Source organism: Ceratotherium simum, chromosome 16 (genome assembly GCF_057802395.1).
Source record: "Ceratotherium simum simum isolate JZ-2026a chromosome 16, ASM5780239v1, whole genome shotgun sequence".
NCBI classification, from domain to species: domain Eukaryota; kingdom Metazoa; phylum Chordata; class Mammalia; order Perissodactyla; family Rhinocerotidae; genus Ceratotherium; species Ceratotherium simum.
Genome location: NC_141915.1, coordinates 6971174 through 6992040, shown reverse-complemented (window position 1 = coordinate 6992040; position 20867 = coordinate 6971174). Strand labels below are relative to the sequence as shown.

Genomic DNA, 20867 nt, shown 5'->3' with positions numbered 1-20867 from the left:
TAAACTGGGGGTGGAGATGTGTGACAGTAATGGCTGACACCTTTTGGGTATCCATTTGGAACCTTCTCAAGGTGGGTGTGTACCTGGAATTCTAGGTCTTTTAGATTCCCATGGAGGCTGTGCTTGGAGAATCATTGGAGCATGGAATTGTGGGGGGGATTGTGTTGGATAAGCTTTTCCTATTTTGCTGGAGATTAAGTTATTGTTAAATGTAGCTGATACATATACCTTGAAAAACCTTAAAAGATATCGTTTGTGAAATATTCCGAGATTATAGGGGTATGGAAATGTCCAGGTTGTATTAGCGGTATGTGAAAGTGCCTATATTTGTATTTTTTAAGGCCATGTTTTTACTTGTTCTCTAGACCTCAGTAAGATTGGGTTTAGAGAACAGATTGGTCCCTTTTAGAAAGCTCTAGTGTGAGTAGCAAGGAGATTATAATTAAAACAGAAACAATAAGTGCTTAGTGTAGAAACACTGAAACACAGAAAAGTAGAAAGAGAAAAAAATCACCTATAATTATAGCACCTTGAATTAATCACCAGTGATATTTTGGAGAATGACCTGTGTGTATTATAAATTATCATAAGCACATGTGCTTTACTAAAATGATAATTTATTAGACACAGGGCCTGATTTTAAAAAGCCCGAACTGTAATTAACATTTTCTGATGTCAGTAGTCTTTTATGTGTGTTTTTTTGGGTGGCAGTGTAGTATTCCAGTTATGGATGTGCCATAATTTTTGCAACTAATATAACATAAATATCACTGCTTTTAATAACTTTCTTTGCATAATCTTTAACTTCCTAAAGGATAAATTCTTAGAAATGGAGTTATTGGGTTAATTGTAAGGATATTTTGAGATGTTTGCTAAATATTGCCCTCTAGAAAGTGGACCAATTTATGTTCACAGCAGTAATTTGTTTGTTCATTCATTTGTCTGTGTTCGTTTGTTTACTGAACATATGTTAAGGATTTATGTGTCAGATGTAATTCTAGGCATTGAGGTGCATGAGAAATAGAATTTCTGCCTTCCTGGAGCTTAGGGTGTGGTGGGGAAGGTAGACATCAAATAACCACAAATAGATGTAAAAGTACAGCTGTGATAAGTTCTGAAGAGACTTCTTCATACCCTTTTTAACATAGATATTAGGATTCTTTTTATTTATGTGTGGTATTAAAGGCAAAAACGGAATTTTAATTTTTTACATAACTAGAAGAATTTTATAATTTGATGATTTTTTCATTTTAATGATTTATTTGTATTCTATTTGTAGTCTTTTGTTAATTAGCTGTTTGTGTGCTTTGTTTATTTTCTAATTGGGATATTTGCTGTCATATGGATTAGATAAGCCCCCCCCCCCCCGTTTGTCATTTCAGAAGGTAGTGACTTCAGCTGGCGCTATGTAGTTCAGTATTTTCTTTTTGCTCCTCAGTGAAGCTGGGGATCTCACAGGAGAACTTGGGACCACGGAGATCGAAAACCAAGATTCTGCTCAGCAGAATCTGTTTGGTTCCGTCTGCATGACTGTGTGGGCAGGCATCTCAAATCCCATGTATTTCAATAAAGCCTTGACATTTGTGCTGTGTTGGTAATCCCAGTAGAGTCTTCCTGAATTAGCCAGCTCCCTGGGTGCTTTTGAGGAATTTAGACTAATCAGGACTTGGCCAGTTTAGGATGAGGAATTATATTTGTTTGCTGGTAGTAGACATCTGGCTCAGTCTGATCAAAAGTGATGCTGTTATTGGCTTTAATTAATTGCTAGCTCAAAGGTGTGGCTACCTATAGAAACCCGTAATAATGACATTGTGCATAACTGAGGTAAAATTACTGGTGATCATAGAGGGGCTCGTATAATCAATGTGAGAGTTGATGGTTAGCTGAATCAGAGAAGGAAGAATCAATTATGAGTTTCTGCTATTAGGTTTGGAAGGATTTCAGGGCGTATTATGAGCTTCATTCCATGAAACTTAATAAACTCCCTATTTTAACTGTGATAGAAAATGAGTTTAAAGTTTTTTTTTCCTTGTTGGATGATCAACTTGGGAGTGAGTTTGGGGCTTTTAAGCCTTCAGACTCTCCCCGAAGACTTTCGTTAACCAAACAAGGGCCTCATAGTAACGTGCAGTCTACAACAAGTAAAATGCTTCTTTTGCCTTTGTGTGGAGTCCAGTAAGAATCTACTAGAAGCTGTTATGCATTTGTGTCAAAGCAGTACCCCTTCAGGAACTGATAGAGGAATAACAGAGTCCCTGATATTTCAGGTTAAAAAAACCTTTCTACCCAAGGAGAGGACTGTGAATCGTCTGCCAGAGGTCAGGAAAGGTGAGAGTGAATTATTTTGGTTCTTTCTTTGGCAGTGGAGCCTCTGAGGCCCAAGCTTGTCAGATGAGGAAAATGTTTCACATTTAGGAAGCATTGGTGTTGCTGATCTACCATCCTAGTTCAGGACCTCGCCATCATACACTTGGATGTAACTGATGATAAACGCTGGGAAAAAATGAGTGACGTTACTGTTACACATAGTAACACCTTTACTCCTCCCAACGCCCATCTGAGGAAGGTAGTATTAATCCCATTTGGCAAGAGTGGGACTGAGGCAGAGTATACCAGCTGTGTACTCTTGCTCAAGAGTATATAGTTTCAAAACTAGGTCAACTGGCTCTACCGCTCCACATTGGTTTTTCTAGTTTCTAATTAACACCATTGGGTTGCTGGATTTGGATAGGAATGGGGTTTTTATGAGATAGTAGTTTAAACAAATCTACAGAGCAAGCTGAATTTCTTTTCTTTCTTGCTCATATGTTTTGTTGGTTTAAAACGTATCAGACAAACTTTTTCCAGTTTTTTTCTTTTTTGGAGAATTTAACAGTTAATTTTTCAATTAGGTTTTAATACTTATAACTAATATAGTAGTTATCATTTTTCATAGCTACTGTTTACCAGCCATTGCATTTTTAAGTTACATTAATCCTCCCCACGGCAGTGCTTGCCGAGTAAGGGACTGTTTTTGTCTTGGTTTTATAGCTGTGTAAATTACTGGACCACAGAAAAATCCCTGTTTTCCTCTTTATCAGTATTTCAGTGGTGATCACTTAGCATCTTCAAAAGAGTTTTTCCCCTCTATTTCTACTCTTTAGCTTCCTCCTGCCACAGTCCTTTTTAGTTTTGGCAGGATGCCAAACAAAACAGTCTGTAGATAGATCAGCTACCTTACCTATCTTTTTGTCTCCACTGCCTGGTACAATAGCTTGTGTATAATTGTGATATTTCTTCACCTATGGCTACGTACATTATTATATTGGACTTCCCAAAAATCCGTTTTACACACAAAAGTGTTAAAATGGGCTAATAGGGGCTGTTGGCATATTTACTTGGTTTCTTAAACAAACTCAGAACAAGCCAGTTTCCAAAGTGCTTAGCTGCATGGAAGAATAATGGTGTTTTATTTTATTGATGGGGGTACAAAGTTCTAAGTGAGATTTTATGAATTTTTGGAAATTGCTCACTGTTGTGTATCAAAGGTTGGAGGAGAGGGGCAATATAATATTAGCTAATAGTAGCTCATTTAGTACTTGAAACGCCTGAGATTGCAAGTCTAGGATAGAACTGACAAAGTTGCCCGTTTCTTCTAATTCCAAGTCTAACATCCTTCCTCTCTTCTTCTCTTGAGCTTGTGAAATAAGTTAGGACACTGGTCACTGTAGTAATTTAGGCAGAAAAGGGAATGAAAGTAAGTTCTTGTCTTCCACTTTATTTCCTCATTTCAGAAATTGTTTGAATATAAAATTGCGTACTTGGAATTATGTGTTCCTCATTTCATAATCAGTGATTACAGATAATTAAAAAAGTTATTCTGGATACTCTTTTTGTTTTGAAAATGAGGTACTAAGAATTAGAGCTAAGGGAGAACTGAGAATTTAAGGCAGTCCTTTTTCCCTACCCCCAGTGGGATGCTCCGAACACTTGCAGGTCAATCACCAGTATTCTTGAAGGTGTTATATGAGTGGCTTCTACATTGTAGTTCAAGTTCTCACTTTTTCCTATGCTTGGTTCTAGGAAATCCCCTGTGGTGGTAGTAGGGGTTCCTTAAGAGTGACCGATTCTGATTGCTTTTTGATTATTCCTACCTAGCTCCTTTGGCCTGTGAGTAATGGCTTAAAAGAGCAAGTATTTAATTTTCCAGATTCTGTTTGTTAGCTGGGTGGTACTTCTGCTGGTCTCACCTGAGCTCGCTAGTAGGTGTTTGCATTCAGCTAGTAGGTCTATTGGGGTGAACTAAGCTCAGCTGGGATGGCTGGGACTTCTGGACCTCTCGCTCCATGTGGCCTTTCATCATCAGTGAAGCTAGACTGAACTGCCTTACGTTTAGACTTGGTAGCTTCCCAAGAGGGTGAAAGTGGAGGCTGCAATACCTCATAAGGCTTAGCTTTGGAAGTCATACAACATCCCGTTAGCTATATTCTGGTCAAAGCAAGTCCCAAGGCCAGCCCAGAATCAAGAGGTAGGGAGAGAGACTCCACCTGTTGATGGGAGGAGCATTGAAGTCACATTGCAAAGAGGTATGGACACAGGGAGCTGTAATTCATTGGTGGCTATTTTTGTAACAGTCTACCACATAACCCACAGTAATCCATTAGCATTATATCAAAAAAGCCATCCTCTAGATGCAGCTATTACAGGTCCTTCAGAGATCTTTATTGCCGTCAACAATAAGAACTTTGCTATTACTATTTCAAATTTGGTGAAATCACTGGTGTTGAAGATAGGTGGATTGACTGACATATTTTAGAGATGGTCTCCAGTCTTACAGGTTTGGTGGCAGGATTCTGGTTCTCTGATTCTGACCATAAGGGTAACAGAAGCTTGCTTTCTGATATGATATAATAAAAGAAAATAAGCCCACTAGGTTGTATGAGAGGATAGTGCAATGTTGATTAAAAAATCTAATAATTCTAATTCAATACATATTTGTTGAACTGCTATTTTGTTCTAGTTACCTGTTACAGGTGATTTGCGGAGTTCAAAGATAAAGATAGTTAAACATTTAGAACAGAAAATTGCTCACAATTTAATGATGAGAACAAGCTTGAGGAGTTTGGGAGAGGGTGACAAGGTGGACCCAGTGTAAACATAGTAAGTATCTCTCTGAGGACAGACAGGTTTTGATGTTTTTGGAAACTGTAAATAATGTTGCTTCTTAATGAATAATGAGGAAATGACATCTTTTCCTCATCTGTGGAAGGTTGAAGGAGAGATGCTTTTGGTAACTTAGATTGCAGATAACCTAGTGGTCATCTTCCATATTGGAGTGGTGGACTCTCTGCTGCCCTTGGTGGGATCTTTGGCCAAGGTGGAACTCAACTTTTGGGTCAGCTTAGCTGATTGTGGAAAATGATGTTAAAGGTTTGTATTGCTTGGGAAGTTGGTGGAGGGAGAATATTCAGGGCTCTTTATCATCTTGCTTAAGGCCCAAGAAAAGCTGAAAGATGTCTTCCTTCCAACTTCAATATTCTGTGAGTCTGTGAGTTGCTCTGTGGTCAGAGTTAGGGCAAAAGATATTCCTGGACCTTAGTGAGTATGGATATGCTTAGACAAATCCTTGTTCTTCAGAATCGTAATTCTGAATATGCTTGAAGATCTCTTGCTTTGGAATGCGTCTCTCAAGAGAACTCTGAGGAGGAAATTGTATGTAGACGATGTGGCAAAGGTTGTTTAAATAGAACTGGGTGTTCTCTTAAGGCAGGGCTTTGAATTCAAGGGTGATTGAGATTGATCAGAGAGGTTGATCCCCTCAGTTCTTGGAGTGGCTGAGTGGGGCCTGAGGCTGAACCCCCTAGGCCAGCCTCTGGGCTAGCTATGATTCTGATCTTCCCAGTGTGTTGAACAAATGTCCTCATTTTCTGTGTAAGCCACGACCTGAAAAGAGAGAGGCAGTATTGCCTTAAAGGACATAGCAGTGCTTCGGACATGTGATGGCATGACGACAGATAACAGTTTTCCTTATCAGTCAGGGTTCTTGGTTGCAGACAACGGGAACTTATTCTGGTTAATTTAACCCACACTTGAGTTGTCTGGGGCTGTCCATGTCAAATTTATTCCCAGATCAATAGACATTTGAAAGCGTTTTCTGTATCAGGCACTGAACTTAGGCTTTAAGTATACAATCTTCTCTCAAAGGAAACTCCTTCCATATAAATAAAGGTGTTTGATCATGCCTGGTTTCTATCCTGCTGTAGATAAAGGGGAGGCTCTGTTTATCTCTGTTGACTGGTTAGGAATTGATTATTTGGTGACAGTGTCACCAAAGGGGGAATTATAATCACAAAATTATAATCTTTCTTGATCAATTACTTTAAGCCCTGTTGTAAATATTTTATTCCCCGTTAGTTTTCTAAAATCTTCACAGGCCATTTATAGTATCACTTCCTTGCTTGTACCCTTTTCTCCCTGTGGAAGTTGTTGCAGGCTTTTAAAAGAAATCCGTATTGATCTAATGTCTCATTTGTTTGTAGTCTTTTCATGAAAAATATCTGAATACATGGTGACAGGTTGTCTTTAGGGCTTAGTATTTTTGGGGGCCCTTGAGAAAGAGAAGTAAAGATGAGAAGGACCAGTCCTAATAGAGGTTCTTCCTTAGAGAAAGTGAATGGGAGAGGAGGAGATGGTAAAAAGAAAGAAAAAAAAAAGGGGGGCTCATGCCTACAGATAGCCAGAAACAGCCTCTCTAAAGTATTCTTTTTTTTTTTATAATTTCATTTATTTATTTTTTTCCCCCCAAAGCCCCAGTAGATAGTTGTATGTCATAGCTGCACATCCTTCTAGTTGCTGTATGTGGGATGCGGCCTCAGCATGGCCGGAGAAGCGGTGCGTCGGTGCGCGCCCGGGATCGAACCCGGGCCGCCAGCAGCGGAGCGCGCGCACTTAACCGCTAAGCCACGGGGCTGGCCCTAAAGTATTCTAAAAGCTGCTGCTTTCTGCCTTTCCCTGAATCTCACCTTTGATTGATTTTCTGAGGTGTTCCTTCTCCTTAAGACTGCCTTATGATTCATCTTAAACTGATCATCATTTGGTGACCACTGAGAACAGGCCATGTAACTTGATCTTGCCCCATTCCCGTTGGCACCAGTTTTAGGCTCTGAGTCATCTCTGCTTAGAGAGGCTTTGAACTTTTATAGAATTAATTAGTATATTTTGCTAGTGAATGACCAGAATATGTACTTGGACAGTTTTCAAGATAGTTGCAGATGTTTCTGAAGTGTAGAGTGTGTTTCAGTCTGATTTATGTAAGTTAAGTCACATTCCATTACACTTGTGTGCTTGTTCACTTATGCAGTATATGTCTTTTAAAGACCTCAATTTATCTTTGTTTAGATGTGAACGCAATGTTGAAAAAGAATCTCTGTGTGTATGCGTGTGTGTGTATTATATATAAATATTTATTTCCAAGAAAAGTTTATTTTAATTATAGTGATATATTTTATTTGCCTGCAAAGGTTGGCTACTGTCTCCTCAAATTGGGCTTTTGAAGCAAGGGCCAATTTTGGTGTTTTTCTTTGGATAGTTTTCACAATGATTCTTTGTTCTGTTATTGTCCTACATTTGATCCTAGTCTTTTATCAGTTTTTCCCCATATGGAGATCATGGATGAGGGACCATGTGTTTTCAAACACATGCCACATGACAGGTGGTGTTCAGCTTTTGATTTGGGGAGTTTGTGGGCATTGAGCTCATTCAAATTTATGATTGCAAAGATCCTTAATTTTATCTCTAGAAACTTTGCCATATAGAGTAACATTCATAGGTTCCAGGGATTAGGACTTGGTATTTTGGGAGGCCACCATTGAGTCCCCTATAGTCTGCTTTTTGGCCAAATATTCACGTCTGCCCCACATGCAAAATTCATTCACCCTACTCCAACATCCCCAAAAGTCTTAACTCACCACAGCATCAGCTCAAATCCTGATCTCATCTAGACATCATCATCTCAACAGTCCCGAATCTCATCATCCAAATCATGTTAATCAGGTATGGATGAGACTGTGAGTATGATCCATCGTGACACAAAATTCCTCTCCATCTGTGGACCCAGGACCCAGAAGACAAGTTATCTGCTTCCAAAATACAATGGTGGTTCAGGCATTGGATAACAGTTAGAGAGATTCCCATTCAAAAAAAAGAGAAAAATGAAGAAAGAATGGAGTCAGCAGTCCTAAGCGATTTCAAAATCCAACAGGGCAAATTCCATTAAGTTTCAAGGTCTGGGAATAATCCTCTGCCTTTAAATATTTCCTAAAGACTAATTTCTAAGCAGTAAAAGAGCATACTTGTTTAAAAATTTTCTGTCGATTGCTGAACTTCTCACTAGAAAAGTTAAATCAGTTTACTTTTCCATCAGCAATGTATTGTACTAGTGATTCTTTTACCTGGTCACTCTGATCAACACGTTATCCTTAAAAAAAAATGTATGTTTATGCATAAAATAAAACCTCTAAGCCTTGCCAATTTCACATGAACAAAAATTGTAACTGTTTTTGGTGTTGGTGAGTGCCTTTCGTACTTTCTCTCAATTTTGCTTTACTGTTCATACCTTTGCCAATTTTTGTATTTTTCTTGATTTGTGTGATGTCTTTATATGTTAGAGTTTCTGATTTTGTATTGTAAGGATTTTCCCAAGTTTTCATTTTAATTTTTTAGTTTTTGTTGGTAAGATACCAGAGTTTGTCTTTTAATACAGCCAAATTTGCCCTTTTTTCATAGAGTACCTTTTGCATGTATAGTTTGAATGTCGTTTCTTTACTTGCTGTCGAATAAAAATTATGTTAAAATAAGTGTTTGATATCTGAAAGGGCAAGTTATGTGGAAAATTCACATTGTGCTATGCTTGTTTCTGAGATGACGTGTCTGGTTTTGGGAATTCACATTAACCTGTAGAAAGAAAGATCCGTCCTTGAGAGTTGATCAGGAGCCACGGCCAGGAGCTCTGTGCTCTTGTCCTGCAGTCCTGTCCAGCTAGTGTGGCACACTCAAACTTACACACCTCATTGAAAGCACCAGGCTGAGCCCTCTAATAGATCTTCTGCATCCACCGAGGTGGGAAAGTGTTTGGATTGCAGAGATGTTGTTTGAGTAGGTAGATATATGTATAATAAACTCTGAAGAGTGAGTGCTGGAAAAAGTATCCTTAATATGTGCATGAAACCAAGGTGTGCTACAAATGCTTAAAAACCCAACTCTTACAAAGTTTCCGTATAGTAGAATCCTAAAGAAATGATCTTATAAGATTTATTGTTGTAGAAGGAAATACGGTTAGTGAGTAAAGCATGTTACAAAAAGTATTGTAGTCTGATTTTACTTGTAGAGAAAAAAATAATGTCTGTATCTATGTATAGAAAATAGTCTACAATAGATAATGATTATTTTGGGATAATTGGACTTAAAAGTATTTATAAAATTTTTTTTAAAGCCTGTGTATTTTATGGATGTATATAATATTTTGTACATTTTTGTTTTCTTTATTTTTTCTGAATTTTCTGGCTTTTCTGTAATGGGCATGTTTTGTTTGTATAATATAAAAGATTGATATTTTCCTCCTCCCCACCCCAAAGAAATTGCTCCAAATAAATGATTATTTAGAATACCTGTTATTAACTTGAAGTTGACTATAGTGTGAGTGTTTTAGCCTGTTATGGTTGCAGAATGCTTTAGATTCTTTACTCAATTGTTTATATTACATTTGAGGGAAAATGATTTTTATTAAACCAAGGCATTAAAGTGTAACGCTGGAAAGGTAGTAATATTTTAGTATTTTTCAATATATCTGCAGAGGTAAATGATTTTTATAGTGGTATTTTCATTTGCAAAAGTGTTAGCATCTCTGAACAATATAAACTGGAAGCACTGAGCATAGTTTTCTGTTGTATTGGAGCATAATGAGTGATTCGTGGTTAGTAACAACTTTAGATCATTTTTATTTACTTTTTCTTAATTCTGAAAAGTTCTTTGTTGCCTTTCAAAATATTATATTAATTACATGTTAAAGCAAATTTTTCTGCCTTTTGGTGTGAATTTCGTATGCCCTCAGAATAGTACCTGTTTTATAGTACTTGAAACTTTTACTTTTTATTTGTTATTTCTTAGGTAAACGCAAAGCACTGAAGTTGAATTTTGCAAATCCACCTTTCAAATCTACAGCAAGGTTTACTCTGAATCCCAATCCTACAGGAGTTCAAAACCCACACATGTGAGTATTCCTGGTTGTCAAATGAAAGGCTCAACTCAAGCAAAGGTTTTAAAGTTACTGTATTTTATGATTTTTTTTTTCAAGTTGAGGGGTTGGTATTTCCATTATGTTATGGGCCATTTGAAATATTACTATTTGAGCTTAAATAGAAAGCTATTGATTCTGTGGTCTGAAGTAGGTAAACACAATTTTCCTTTTTAAAGTTTACTTGAAGGGAAAAAAGAGCTGAAGATCCAGATACATTTATATCTTTTAAATTTCTGTCTTACTGAGCTCTCTGAGAATATTGTTTATATCTTACCTTCTGGATTTCCAGTTAAATTGTAAGTGTTGTTTAGGAAACTTCACTCTCCCCCATCATCTGCACAAATCATCCCCACTTACTAGGTGACAAAATAGATTCCCATTCTTGAGAAACTAAATTTCCTGTAAGATTTCCATGTCACAGGAAATTGAAAGGGTATGTACACGTCAGTATACAGGGGTCAGTGATTATTTTTTGAATTTATTCCCTGAATGTTTGTTATTAAAAAATGGAAATGATATTGTAGCATCTCACTGAAAATATTAGAAACATCTGTTGGTTAATTTAAAATATCTTCAGAATAACATTTTACAGAAACATTTGATTGAATAGAAGTGAAGTGATGTATTAAGTAATAATGTCTTCTTCCTCCCAAAACCTACGTGAACATGAAGGGTCAAAGCCAGGGCTTTACATTTGTGCTCATGTCCATAAAAATAATTTTCACCTAGTTCTGGTGTTGAGAACTATAAGGCAAGTGGTGGAAGGTATGGTTAAAAAAGCTGTCAGAATACATTATTTTATAGTTTTTAATAATTCCTCAACAATTTGTATGCAAACCTTACTAGAATACAAATATATTTATTTCTTCCCAAAGAGGCATATCTACTGCTATTTTCTTTTCTTTTGATGATTGATGCATTGTATTTGCAAACAGTAACAAATTGGTGGCAGGTAGAGTGTCTCGCAGTAGGAATGCTGAAAATATTTTGTTGTTTTAAAAACAGCAGTGTCTAGAAGGAAGCAACGTATGTGTGTGTGTATACACTGTTATGCTTTCACCTGTAACCTTAAAGGGAATGAAAAATATTTTAAAGGAAAACTGGAGTAGCAGTTTATTTGACTGGGATTGGTGTCTGTCAGTTTTATTAGACTGGTGTTAATAATGAGATTTCTTGTCAGAGCTTAGCCTAGAGTCCCAGCCTTTTTACCTTCTCTGAAACGTCAAACGGGGGCTATATTGAGGAAGGAAACTCAGTACTTCTTAATTAGTCAGAGTTCCAGCAGTAAGGAAACCCTCTTAAAAGAAGCTGCTTCTTCATTTCCTAGAATTTCTCGTGGAAGCTAGTACAAAACTAACTCTTGAACGTAGTCTGTTTCTATTAACTTGGTTGCTAGCTGAACCACATATTTGAAGTCAAAGAAAGAATGGATACGTGGTGATTGCCAAACTTGACAGGTCTTTTTTTTTTTTAAAGGTCCCTTGGACAAAGAGAAAGATAACCTGAGTTACATTTAGAACTGGAAAAATATTCACATATTTGTACTCTCTTCCCTTAAGAGTTTCTTCACATATAGGGAATTCATGGACAAAAATCTTTTTTTTTTTTTTTAACAGTAAACACAGTGAAAAAAACTTCCTTCCAGAATTTGAGTTGATCAGATTTTCTTTTTTTTTAAAAAAACACCTAACAACACCTGCATAATAGTAATCCTATAACCAGCTAGGTTTCTTATCCTCTGTCTCTTCCTAGCAGGTGTTGAAAGTTTGAGATGACATAGTAATAGGCATTTTTACTTGATGATAGAGTCTTTAGAATTTGATGCTGGTGTGGAAAGATTTTAGATCCAGACTTTGTTTGAATTTAATTATGGCACTGGTCTGTTGTCTGGATCAGGAATATGCAAGTACTAGCATTGGTATTGCTCAGAGACAGTCACTTAGGGCAGCGTGTCTCGTCAACCTCCCCACCGCCTTCCATGAGGGATCCTTTGTGTTCTTCCTCTAAGTTCTGTACTGTGAGGCACTAAAACCGCTACTGGTCTGTTTAGGATAAGTAGTTTGCGATTAAAAAATATAACTTGCAGTTTGTGGGGGTTTTGAAAAGATACCTTTGTGCCATTTAGGTGTTTTCTCCTTCTAAAATTTCTTTGAACTCAAGTTTCCTTGAACTTTAGTTACAGACGTAAATATAAAATTTTTTCATGAATTTAGGGAAAGATAAGATGAAGTAAAAGCAACTAATGAAGTTGAGATGTTCCAGGAACTAGTTTCACATCCATCGGGCATCTGATGTCTCCTGGGAGCAGGATTCTGTAGAAGATTTAGAAAAAATTTCAGACAACGTCCTTATTTTCTGAGAACCAACAGTTTAAATAAAATTCCAGGAAATGACAGTTCGCTAGAGCAATTGAAGAAGCAAGGCACAAGGTAATACGGGTGGAATTTCAAATAAATGGTCAGGAGGCGGTAAGATCACTTTAGATACGCAATTTGGTGGAAAGTTTCACAAAGGAACAAGATTTGAATTGGATTTTGAAAGATGGGTAGAGAAGGATAGGTGGAGGGAAGGGAGGGTGGCATTCTGTGAGTGTAAGGACAAAGAAAGTTTTGGGGATCACGTGTAGATAGATCTATTTAACCATAGCAGAGATGTTACTTATAAGTTACCTATTTCTATCTCTCTGGGAGCTTTTAGCATTTTTTCTTTATTCTTGAATCATCTTTCTGTGCACTGGATGAACCCTTTTAGTTTGAAAATTCGTTTATCTCTGTTTCTGAGGAAATTTCTGCTGCTTTTCTTTTGAATAGATTCCTTCATGTTTTTCCTTTTCTTTCTTGCTGTGTGTTATTTGGATGTTGGATCTCCTGAATTCCCTGAGTCTTTGACTTTTCTTTCGTATTTTCCATCTCTTTTTTTCTTGATTTCCTTTATTTTTGACCTTTCTTTGCAATATTCTATTTTGGCAATTGATTTTAATTTCCAGAAGTTGATTGTGGCTTTTTCTTAGTATCCTATTCTTAATTTATGGTTGTAAAATCTGAAATTTTAAAGTTCTTTTCTATCTTTTAGGTAATCTGTTTCCTCGCGTCAGTTTTTCTTTTATTTTTGTCTTTCTCCTTTGTGTTAGTTTTTTTCCGTGTGTCTTGTAATTCTTGATTCTCCATTGATAGTTGAGGATGAGAAAATTAAAAGACCAACTGCAACCTCTGGTGGGCTTGACTTTACTTTTCTGAGTGTTTGAGAGCTGGCTGTTATGCCAGGAATAATCTAGATGCCAGAATGAGTAGGGCCAACATTCACTCTAGGAGGTCTAGTTCTCTCCACATAGGATGTTTGTTTTCTTTAGAGACGTGCTCTCTTCATTTTGAGTGGAGTGTGGAGAGGAAAGGAGGAACTAATGAGACCTTTTTTCTAGAAAGAATTTTAATGAACTCTGTTTCTAGGCCCTCATACTTTCCAACTATGGATCCTCTCTAATGTTTTGTTGGGACCATTATTTAACTCTCGTCTCTGCTGCCTGCTCGCCTCCCACCATGTGTTATGGGTGGTAGTTTTCTCTATTACTGTTTTTTAAACTCCTTATTGTGAAAAGTGGCAAAAATATCCAGAACTAGAGAGTGGTAGATGAATCTGTATGTATTTATCAATCAGCTTTAGCAGATTCATTAGTTAATATGGCCAATATTGTGTTTATCTATTTCTCCACCCTCCTTAGTTTTAACCAAGCCTCAGATAGATTATTCCATCTATAAATATTTCAGGATGTATTTGTCTAAAAGACAAAGATGCCTTTTTAAAAACATAATCAGTACCGTTATTACATCTGGTAGAATAAATAATTCTTTAATATCATCAAATAAGCAGATTACTTTGTCAGCTTTTTTATAGTTTGAAGCAGGATCTAAACAAGGCCCTGCATCAGTTGGCTGGTAAGTCTTTGAAACTACAGAGTTCCTTCTCTTGGAATTGATTAGTTTTGCTTTGTCTATACATTTTTGTCTGCTTTCAGGCATTAAGAAATTTGTTTAAATCTCTCAGTTTCTTCATTGTTTATTTTCTTTTAAAAAAAAACATTCTTTTCATGTGACAGGAAACCTTGGTTTTTAATTATCATTGGTTAAAATTATAAATATTTCCAAGACATACAAAATGAGTATTATAATAGAGACTCTTGTAACTACTACCTACATGTAACAGATGTTACAACTTTGCCCTTTGGCTTTTTAAACGAAAGAGTAAGCTGTAAAACTAGAGAGTACAAGGGAAAACTAAAGGAAAAACATGTGGCTACCTTCTAAATTTCCATCAGGATTGGATTATACTAGGCACTATAAGTCTTTTTGATATCCCAGGGGTATTCTGATAAATGTGGCAGGCTTGTGCTAAAATCATGTTCTTTATATAAATGTGACATGAACAGAAATAGATATTCTACTGTTATATTCTCTGCTTTCATCATGCTGAGTAATGTGAGTGCTCTCAGTGTACTGAATCGTTTAGAATGCTCCAAATACAGTTGTTATTCTGAAAGAACAGCCCTTTTATCTTCACAACGTATTAGAATTGTATGAGAAGAAACACTAGCTTAAAAGCTAACATTGGAAATAAATAATGATGAGTACAGATACATTTTGGGGCTTAAGCTAAACATTTTGGAACCATATGTTCTAAGTTTAAGGGAATCTCTTTGTTGAGACCAAGAGGATCTCATTTATTTTTATTACATTTGAGCAGAAAAAGGCTCAGTTGTGTTATAGGACATTTAGGAAATAGTTTTCAAATCCCCAGTTAGTCACTGGTATTCTTAATTCTATGATGAGCCCACTCAGTAGAGCTTTATCTTAAAATGTAGAACAGCAATTATAAATTATCTAGGTACTTACTGCTGGTTAAATTGTAGAAACTTTATCCTTTAAACTTTACTATGTTGGATTAATGGTTTTAGTTAATGTTGGAGTCCTGGTTTCTATCCCAGCATCATCACTATCTCTGTGACCTTGAGTGGGTCACTTAATCTTTGATCTCAGTTCAGGCATTCAATTAGAATAGTGATTTTCATTATTTTACGCAGTGAATAAGAAGACAGAGAGAGAGAGTGTGTGTGTATGTGTGTATGTGTATGTGTATGTATTAAGCCAGTTTTGTGCTACTTTCTTCAAATAAAATCTTATGCACAAGCCAGGTAGGCTAAGTGTTTGTGAGGTGGGAGAAGGCTTTGTAGTTTTGTCTGCCCTCGTTCCCCAATATAGTCCCTAGGACATCTCTGGTCACTTCCTAAATGTGAATACCACTAGTCTACATGACCTTAAAATTTTTTTCCATATCTGAAATTTTTTGATGTAATCATAGTAATTTGGAATTTCTACATTTCTATGTTGGACTACCTTCACGAAATGGCAGTAATGGTAGAAATATTAAAAGGTACAAGTTAATACCCCAAATTTTAAAATGCCAAATGTGTTAAATTCTGTGGAATAATCTTTTTATTTTTTGCTAGTTTAGATTTACTGCTGCAAACTGTTTTTTCTTACTGTTGCAAAATATACATAACAAAATTTACCATCCTAACCATTTCTAAGTAAAATTAAGTATTAAGTACTTAGTGCTCAGTGGCATTAAGTACATTCACATTGTTGTGTGTCCACCATTACCATCCATCTCCAGAACTCTTTCTGAGTTTTCCCAAGCTGAAACTCTGTATTCATTAAACGCTGACTCCCCATTCCTTTTCCTTTCAGCCCCTACAGCCACCATTCTACTTTCTGTCTCTATGAATTTGGTTACTTTAGCTCCCTCATATAAGTGGAATTATACAATACTTGTTCTTTTGTGTCTGGCTTATTTTATGCAACATAATGTCTTCGTACTCCATCTGTGTTGTTGTATGTGTCAGAATTTCCTTTTTAAGACTGAATAATACTTTATGGTATGTATATATGACATTTGTTTATCCGGTCATCCGTTGATGGACATTTGGGTGTTTCTACCTTTTGACCAGAGTGAATAGTGAATGCTGCTGTGTGAGATAATCTTTTAAAGCTTGCATTACTTATACTTCTTAAAGTTCACAGGTGTTGAATCTTCCTCAGCCCCACATTCTACCTCAGTGCATCTGATGGTTGTGGTACATTTCTTAGGTCAGAGATTCACTGGAGAAGTGATTCCCAGCAGAGGGTGGTGGTAGTAGGTGTAGTTGACCTGATTCCCTCTGTGGCCCCCACCTTTGGAGATTCACTAATGTAATTCTTCTCGAGCTGGGTGTTTATAGCCAAGGTATTGGATGTTAATTCTGGAATATTTATTTAAAGTAATTAAAGATAAATGCTGTTGAGTTACTTGTCTACGAAAAAGGAATTTAGTTTTGGTGTTTTAAATCATCTTTGTTCTTGAGTCAGAAACTTAGACAGACATTAAAAGGTATACCTGGTTCTTTAACCTACAGTACTGCAAAGTTCTGCTCTTTAAAGAAATGTCTGGTTTCGTTGCTTTCGATGAGTTTTCCAGCCATTTCTAATCAGGCAGCAAGGTCGAGTTCTGATTCAGTTCAGAATATTATTGAAGTCTTTGGCCTTTGTAGTGTAGACATGTTTCTGGAAACTTATCTATTAATAAGGAATTATACTATTTAAGGGAAACATATCTTTTCAGAGTATTCTTTTTTATTATTAACAACTGAGTCACGCTATGATTACATTACTGTTCTTGAGCAAATTTGTTTTCCGTTGAGTTAATAACTGCCTCATTTAATGATTCACTGTGAATCTTCTTCAACATGATGAAATACGTTAGGTGATCACTCAGCTCTTTTCTGTTTTAGAGCCATCTTTCCACCCGTATTCCTGCTGTGACCTGGAGCGGCTGCATGTCAGCCCTGCTTCACGCTCTTGCCGTTGTTTTGTAAATGCCTATGTTACTCCTGATTTTGATTCCCCGTTTCTGGGATTTTGTGCTTTTTTTTTTTCAGTTTTCCCCCACATTTGTGGGAAGTATATCTTATTATTATTTTTATTTTATTTTATTTATTTATTTATTTATTTTTGTGAGGAGGATCAGCCCTGAGCTAACATCTGTGCTAATCCTCCTCTTTTTGCTGAGGAAGACCGGCTCTGAACTAACATCTATTGCCAGTTCTCCTCCTTTTTCTCCCCAAAGCCCCAGTAGATAGTTGTATGTCATAGCTGCACATTCTTCTAGTTGCTGTATGTGGGACGCGGCCTCAGCATGGCCAGAGAAGCAGTGCGTCTGTGTGCGCCCGGGATCCGAACCTGGGCTGCCTGCATCGGAGTGCACACACTTAACCGCTAAGCCACGGGGCTGGCCCTAAATATTTGTTTCTTAATTTAGGAATTTAAAAAAAAGAAATGGGATGAATTAAACTCATTTGAAGGAATGATTATAGATTCTGAATGAATCAGAAAGAAATAGAAAATGTGATTTTATTGCTCCCAGATATTTAAATGCCTAGGCAAGGAACAAACACAGAATCACTAGAAAGAGTAATGAATAACATTAAGGAGCTAGGAAAGAAGAGCAAATGAAATCCAAAGTAAGTAGAAGAAAAGAAATAATGAAGATAAGAACAGAAATCAGGGAAATAGAAAATGGACAAATAATAGAGAAAATCAACAAATTCAAAAGTTGTTTCTTGGAAAGATCATTGAAAGTGATGAACCCCTAACAAGACAGATCAAAGAAAAGAGGAAGCCCAAGTTATCACTGGCAGAAACGAAAGAGGGGATATCACTATAGATCCCACAGACAATAAAAGCATAATAGGGAAATACAATAAATAACTTTATGCCTATAAATCCAATAACCTGAGTGATACAGACCAATTCCTTGAAAGATGTAAATAATCAAAACTGACCCAAGAAGAAAATGGAAAATATGAATATTCCTATATCTGTTAAAAAATTGAATTTGTAATTATAAACTTTCACACAAAGGAAACTTGAGGCCCCAGATGGTTATCCTGGTAAATTTTATCAAACACTAAAAGACATAAGACTAAGTTTCCACAAGCTTTTTCAGAAAATAGAGGGGTAGGGAACATTTCCCACCATATTTTATTAAGTCAGCATAATCCTGATATCAAAACTAGACAAGGACATTGTAAAAAAAAGAATACTATAGACCACTATCCTTCATGAACATACACTCAAAAATCCCCCCAAAAATATTAGCAAATTGAATCCAGCAGTATATAGAAAGGACAATACGTCACAACCAAATAGGATTCATCTTAATTTGGCATTTGAAAATTATTAATATAATTTACTACATTAATAAAGGAGAAAAATCGTGTAATCATTTCAGTAGATGCAGCAAGAAAGGCATTTGATAGCATTCAATATCCATCCATTATAGAAGTTCTCATTAAAGTAGGAAAAGAGGGTGAACTTCCTCAGCTTTTTAAAGGACATCTATGAAAAACCTATAGCTAATATCATACTTACTGGCAAAAGGCTTAATGTTATCTCTGTAGGATTGGTAGCAAGACAAGAATGTCTGCACTCACCAGTTCTAGTCAACATTATAACAGAGTTCCTAGCCACTGCAATAAAGTAAGAAAAAGAATTAAAAGACACATAAAGATTGGAGAAAAAGAAGCAAAATAGTGTTGTTGTTATTTTTACAGATAATATCTTTGTATATGTAGAAAATCCTAATTAATTTACAGAACATTACTAGATTTATTAAGAGACTTTAGCAAGATCACAAGATACATGATCATTATTCCAAAATCAATTAAAAAATACTAGCAAAAAAATATTTGGAAAGTGAAATTGAAAAAATGATTTTAGTAGCATGAAAAAGTGTAAAATACTTATGGATAAATTTAATGAAAAATGCATAAGACTTCTATACTGAAAATTACAAAACATTGCAGAGAAATTCAAGACCTAAATGCATGGATCAAGATGCCATGCTCATGGATTGGAAGGTATAATATTACTAGGATGTCTGTTCTTCCCACATTGGTTTATTGATTCAGTGTAATCCCAATGAAATCTGAGCAAACTTTAAAATATATATATCATTTGACATATTGATTCTAAAATTTATATGGAAATGTAAAGGACCTAGAATAGTCAAAAGAATTTTGTAAAAGAATAACTAAGTTGGAGGACTCAAGCTACCTGATTTCAAGGTTTACTATAAAGCTACAGTAATTAAGGCTTTGTGGAAGGACATTAAGGACAGACAAATTGATCAGTATAATAGAATAGAAAGTCTAATAGACAAAAACACATACAGTCAATTGATTTTCGACCAGAATGCCTGTAGAATTCAGTAGGGAAAAAGATAGACTTTTCATGGTGATGGAACAACTGGAAAAAGTTATGGAACAGAATAAATCTTGATTCCTTCTTCACATGCAAAAATTAGTTTGAGATAGATCGTAGACTTAAAAGCAAAAATTCTATAAAGCTTCTAAAAGAAAATATCTGAATAAGTTAGTGATCTGGCATAGGCAGAGATTTCTTTGAGAGGTCAAAGAAAGAAATACCCATTAAAAAATGATAAATTGGATTTCACCAAAATCAGAAATTTCTGTTCATCAAAGGTTTCTTGGAAAATAGGTAGGCAAGCTACATATTGGGAGAAAATATTCACAGTTTATATTTCTGACAAAGTATATACACACAAAAAAAACCCAATTATAAATATGAGGTAAAGACGAATAGACATTTCACAAGGGAGGTATAGGAATGGATAATAAGTACATGAAAAACATGCTTAACAACATTAGTAATTAGAGAAATGCAAATTAAAAAATCACAAGGAGATACCGTTTGTAAAGGAAAAAACCTCAGGTTTTTATCCTGTGTGTTTCTTTCCTGTGAGTCTCCTTTACTGCTATACAGATGAACAGCTAAATGAAGAGATACATAGGGCAAGATCTGGGAGGGTGCCGAGCACAGGAGCTTCTGTCCCTGTGGAGCTGGGGTGCATTACCCTCTTGGTGTGGGTGTCAACCTGGAAGCTCTCTGAATCCCTTACTATTGGGATTTTATGGAGGCTTGCCCATGTAGGCATGATCAATTATTAACTCCATTTCTAGCCCATCTCCCCTCTCTGGCGGATAGCAGGTGGGGCTGAAAATTCCAAGCTTCTAATCACGGCTTGGTCTTTCTGGTGACCAGCCCCCATCCAGGAGCCCTCCTAGAGTCACCTCATTAGAACAAAAGATGCTCCTAGAGCTCTTATCACTTAGGAAATTACAAGAGTTTTAGGAGCTCTGTGCCAAGAGCCCAGGGCAGAGACCAAGATATATTTTCTATTGTCTCACACCATCACATAGCCACCAGAATGGATAAAATTTAAAAGACCACACAGTATATTGGCAAGTATCTTGTGTAACTGGAATTCTCATATATTGTTGAAGAAGTAGAAAATAGTACAACCACTTTAGAAAACTCTTTGATAGTTTCTTATAAAGTTAAACATATGTCTATCCCATGACTCACCAATGTTACTCTTTGTTATTTACCCAAGATGAAAATGTCCTCAGAAAGACTTTCATATGAATGTTCATAAAAACTTCATTTGTAATAGCCCCCAAACCAGAAACAAGGCAGATGTCCAA

General features: G+C 36.2%; 1 protein-coding gene across 3 annotated transcripts in view; it reads left to right on the top strand.

The window, feature by feature from the left end:
- MAP2K4 (mitogen-activated protein kinase kinase 4) overlaps window positions 1-20867 on the top strand; it is a 128519-nt gene that overhangs the window by 25342 nt on the left and 82310 nt on the right. For all 3 annotated transcript variants that reach the window (XM_087440413.1, XM_087440412.1, XM_087440414.1), the window contains one exon: window positions 10144-10246. In XM_087440413.1, the coding sequence (XP_087296539.1) occupies window positions 10144-10246 (103 nt within the window). The remainder of the gene's footprint in view (window positions 1-10143; window positions 10247-20867) is intronic.